This window comes from Stegastes partitus, unplaced genomic scaffold (genome assembly GCF_000690725.1).
Source record: "Stegastes partitus isolate 25-593 unplaced genomic scaffold, Stegastes_partitus-1.0.2 Scaffold2485, whole genome shotgun sequence".
NCBI lineage: Eukaryota > Metazoa > Chordata > Actinopteri > Pomacentridae > Stegastes > Stegastes partitus.
Window position 1 is genome coordinate 105,986 of NW_007580216.1, and position 5,198 is coordinate 111,183.

Here is a 5,198-nt window from a genome sequence, read left to right on the forward strand (position 1 = left end):
TTCTTTGGTAAATGAGAGAATTCTTGTATAATTACTTTAATTTTAATTCATAATCCATCATCTGTTTTCTCAATCTGATCACATTTCGCAGCCTAAAGTAAATAAACGACCTGATGAATCCACATGTTACTGTTTAAATTCACTGGTTTGATGATTAAAAACATGCTGAATGCGGCTCAACCGACTGATCTGATGAACATTAAAGAGGCAAAAGAAAATCCTTATCAAAAATAATTTTATTGATTCCAAACAGAACAACAGTGTTTTTGAGACGACCAGCAGAAGCTCCTCGACGTGGATGCGAGCCAGAAAACAAATCCTGCTTATTCTAAAACCTCGTCCAGTGTGAACACAATACCTCATCTGCAGCCTGAGTAGCTGTTGTGTGGACTCAGCAGCGTGATGTAATATTCACAGACATTATGTAACGCTCAGCGTGAAGCAGACCGACTTATTAACTCAGCCGGTGAAAAGACCCGCTGCTCCCGTCAACAATATGCTGCAACCGTCGGCCTGCTTCTTCACCATCTGATGTGTGGAGACGAGAGACTTTAGAAGAGACGGGAACGGCTCGTCTGTAGTTTGAGACGCAACAGAATCACGTGTTTGGTTCAAATGATCGACAAACTCTAAATATATAAAAACTAAAGGAAATTAAAACTCTCTTGCTCACACGCGGCAGAGTCTGCTCGCTACAACGGGAGGATAAAAACAGAAAAACAACCGTAAGAAACAAATAAAATCACACATTAGTTGCATCAAATTCCTAAAAAATTAAAGAAACCCTTCGCATTGTTTAATCCTTCATAAGTGGTCAAATAAAATCAGAACTGATTAGTTTAAATCGAGGCACGAACCCCAAAACATACATCGATATGAACAGATTTTCCACAGTTGAGGCGCCGCCTGCAAAGCTCTGGAGGCCGGAGGTTAAAACAAACTGCCTCGATTTTAAAGGATTTTAAAAGAAATCTGCTAATTTTCCCTTCTCCTCCGGTCACACCAACGCTCTCCGGCTAGAACGTGGCTGCAGGTACCGGCTAGCCGTCATCCCTTTACAGAAGCAAATAAAAAGTCGCTCCGGTTTGAGCCACATTTCTGCTGGTGTGGCTTCAGGGCAGAGCCACTTTGGTGCGCCGCAGCCTGAGCCGGTTCTTGAAGAACAGGTACATGGCCAGGAGACACATGGAGGACATGAAGTACAGGATGACACACAGGCTGATGTCCAGCTTGGAGAAGCCGATGCTCAGCACAGACATCCAGCGTCCTCTGTGGCTCAGCTCGGCCTCCCCGTCCAAGTACCGGGCCGACAGTTCTCGCTTCTGCAGCCGCTTCCTCTGCCGGCCCACGTCCAGCTCCAGGTCGGCCTCCAGCGGCTGCAGCCCGACCATCCCGAGGCCGCCGTCCAGCTCCATGCCGAGCTCGAAGGCCGGCCCGGGCTCCTGCTCCTGCTGCCGCTGCAGGCTGCGCTGCTTGACCCGGCTGGAGGCGGCCAGGCGCAGCGCCTTGGCCCGGTAGTGCTGGTTGACGAACGAGTCCAGGTCCACGATGTCCTCCTGCTGCTCCCGCATCCTCATCCCCACGATGCTCGGCTTCCTGTGGACCTGCCGCCGGCCGCGGCCCGCCTCCGGTTTGGACCAGGGGGTCGGCTCGGGCTTGGCCTCCCCGCCGTCCTCCTCATCAGGCGCTGCTTCGTCCTGCGGCCCCTCGTCCTCCTCCTCGTCCTCCTCCTCCTGCGCCGTGGGCGGAGGTGAAGGAGGAGGACTTGTGGAGTCGACGGCCTCCCTTGCTCTCCTCTCCACGGGTCTCTGAGCCGCTACAGCCAGCTGCTGACTGGCCTGTTTCTTCCTCTGTTTGTCCAGAACCTGGCTTTCAGTCTCAAGGTAGTCTGACGGGAAAACACAGAAACAGGAACATTAGCTCTAAAATCACAACCTGTAACCTAGAGTCAGAGGCTTCACTGAACATCCAGCCTGAGGAGGAACACATTCTTTGCTCAGTCTAGTTTTTAACTTCTGTAAAGCCTTTGACTTTGGAGGCCTTCAGAGCAGGATCTGTGGCATGAAGCTGTACCTGTCAGGATGCTGCTAGAGGAGAAGTGGCTCAGGAGGAAGGGGAGAACCTGCTCCCGGTTCCACCTGTGTTCTCCGTTCTCCTTCACCATGTGGCAGGCCGAGCACATCTCCGGCGAAGGCCACTGGATCTTTGGGAACTGGGGGTCTTCGCTCAGCGCACCTGGAGGAGACAAAGCAGGTTACAAGAGAGTCGAGAAGCTGTTTGGACGAAGGTGAAACATCTTCCAGAATCAAAATCAAGAGTCCACTTTTTTTCTTTTTACTGAAACTCTTAGGGATTACGTTGCACAACAAAGTTTTAAGTATTTTAGCAGCACAGGGAGAATAAAAGGGTCACTGGGTGGAGGAAAATAAAAGCATTAATCCTGAATTAATCCTGAACTCCATAACTGGCTCGTGGCATTTGTCTGCATTTATATTTGTTCCTATAGTTTTTTCCATTTGCCTGTTTTTTGCTCAGGAAGGTGAAATACAGCTTCACCATCAGCTTCATTTACTGAGGATGATGTTTAACAGCTACAGGACGGTACTTTGCAGGATGTTAAACTCAGATAACATGATGTGTTTACTGTACAATATTAAACTCACAACATTAACTTTGTGATCCTTAAAAGCATGTAATCTTCTAGGAAATTACCAAAACAACTAAATTTATCAAGTAGAAACTGAAACAGCAGAAAGAACAAACAGATCTTCAACTTTTCGACGGTTGTATCACGTCTGATGTGCAGCTCCTTCACGAAAAAAGAAGCAAAATCTCAGCTTAAAATCATAATATTTAAGTAAAATCACTTTACTCAGTGGGTCTTGTTTAAAAATGTTCCAAAACTGAACCATTTGCACTCAACAGATTCTGTAAAAAACAAATTTTTTTTTGCAATTTTCTGCTCAACCATTAAGTCACATTTAACAGCAGGAACCATGAGAAGAAAAAAATAAATCAGGAACTATTTGGCTGAACTGCAGGCTGTTTATACATAGAAAGAAATTACAAGTTATTTAAGGTCCCCATTTTTTCCCAGTATTGGCTTGAAAAAAAGTTCTACAGATTGATTCCAGGTTTTTAAAATTTTCAAAACACAAATGATGACATCAAATCAACCTCCGGTGTCCATATTTTAAATGATTTCTGTCATTCTAACTGTGTCGTACTGCACATTTGACACTTCTGAGTTCTTCCAGCCATGATTCTGTTTTAATTAAAGTGCAGGACTTCATGTTTGAGTGAAAAATGAGCCCAGAGTGAGTAAAAACAGCTTTAAAACAGATGTTTACAGATAATATTATAAATGTACCCATATACCTCTGCAGAGGCTGGTGGATAATTAGTACTTTTACTCGTGAATATTAAGTACATCAGATGCTAACTTCCTTCTTTTTTTTAGAGCAAGACTTCCACTCGTGATTGAATCTTAGCGTAAACATCCGCTCACTGCTGCAGCTTTGTTCAAGTCCCTTTTTCACGCTAACAGACTGCAGATGACATAAAACCTCAGCTTCCAGTCAGCTGCTCGGTCCGTTTCTTTCATTCTCCGTGCCGGCGCATTGACTGGAGGATGTAAGTGCTCCGAGGACTGGATGCAATCTGCGTTGAACCCATTTGATCTTGTCACAGTGCTCGTAAAAACTAAGTGCCCATATGCATATGTGTATGTATGCGTTTAAGTGTCTATATGTAAATCATGTGTCTGTGTTTGTGCGCATGTAATCTATGGATTGATATTTTTGTGTGTGTGTGTGTGAGAGTGTGTGTGTGTGTGAGAGTGTGTGTGTTCATATGACAGGGTCTAACAATGATCAATGGGCTTCTGGGATGTCCCAGTGGGAGGGATGCTGAGATAATAGATGTGGCCAAAGTGGACAGCTTCACACACAAATGCACGCACACACACACACACACACACACGGCGTGCATACAATCGGTGTTTTCAGGCAGCAGACCCCGGCGCTCTGAACCACCTGTCTCGTCCCTTTACACCCCTTTGAAAGCAAAGTCCAATCTCCAAATTGAACATGAGAGCAAAAAGAAGCCTCAGAGGGGAGCTGCCCTTCTAATGAATTAGAAACTTTCTCCTTTAACATGTTTCCCTTCTGCACAACCTCCTCACTCACTCACACATGTGCATGCAAACGGCAACAACAAGCTTAGATGGCTGCACAAACGTCCACAAGGACACACACACACACACACACACAACACAGGGGCAGCATCGAGTAATAAATTGCTTGTTGTCACCGGCAGGCTATTGTGTGTTTGTGTGTGAGAGAAAAGAGGAGGAAAAAAAAAGAAAAAAAGCAAAGCGGCAGCAGGTCTGTCACTTTACAGCACTGTCAATTTACATCCTCCACCTCCCTCCTGCTTCCTCCGGCGCTCAAGATTAATCTCAGTCATATGCATGTGTGTTTGTACTCTGCATACAGTACTTTACATAAAGGATACATCAATTTTACTGTGTCCCGGATGCCTGAGTGTGTGTGTGTGTGTGTGTGTGTGTGTGTGTGTGTGTGTGTGCTTTTATATATTTCAGCAGGTGAGACACACACACACACCCCATGTTGCGAGCCTCCTCCTTTATTCTAATCAGCTTGCCACGTTTGCGGCCAGGGTGACTTTAGCCATAGCAGCCATATTGAGATTGCCACAATGGCCTGTCACCGGGATGTCATCACGGCCGCGCATACATATTCATCAGGTATAAATATGTATTGTTCGGCGCGTCAAACTAGCTTCCTCAGCACTAATTCTGTAAGTGAGGATGGAGCTGCCGGGGGGAGGGCGGCCATCACGGTCCCACGTTTTATACCCGTTTAAGTAACCGAGAGAATAACAATTAAGGAATTTGGATTGTTTATTGTTGCGCCTGCGTCGGGCAATAAAGCTCGATATTTCTTGCGCTGACAGAAATGTAAAAACTGTCAGGCGCCGCGGGCCGACGCTGAACACCTACTGAGATTCATTATGTTTTTAAACTGCTCTCTGATCAGCTCTAATTTCGCAGTAATTTTGCAAATTAAAAGACGGACATTTACATGAACGCTTGGCTTTGTGGGAAAAACTAATTCAATTAAAGCCGCAAGCGGCGATGGACGGGTCCTCGCCCTACGCTTGTCGGCCTTTGCGCA

The 5,198-nt window shown here is 46.0% G+C and overlaps 1 protein-coding gene across 1 annotated transcript in view; it reads right to left on the reverse strand.

The window, feature by feature from the left end:
• Positions 1-218: 218 nt before the first annotated feature.
• Positions 219-5,198, reverse strand: part of LOC103375156 (quiescin Q6 sulfhydryl oxidase 1) — a gene marked incomplete at its 5' end in the record, with an annotated part of 22,612 nt that continues 17,632 nt past the window's right edge. The window contains 2 exons of the mRNA XM_008305363.1: positions 219-1,888; positions 2,074-2,235. Coding sequence (XP_008303585.1) covers positions 1,113-1,888; positions 2,074-2,235 — 938 coding nt within the window. The remainder of the gene's footprint in view (positions 1,889-2,073; positions 2,236-5,198) is intronic.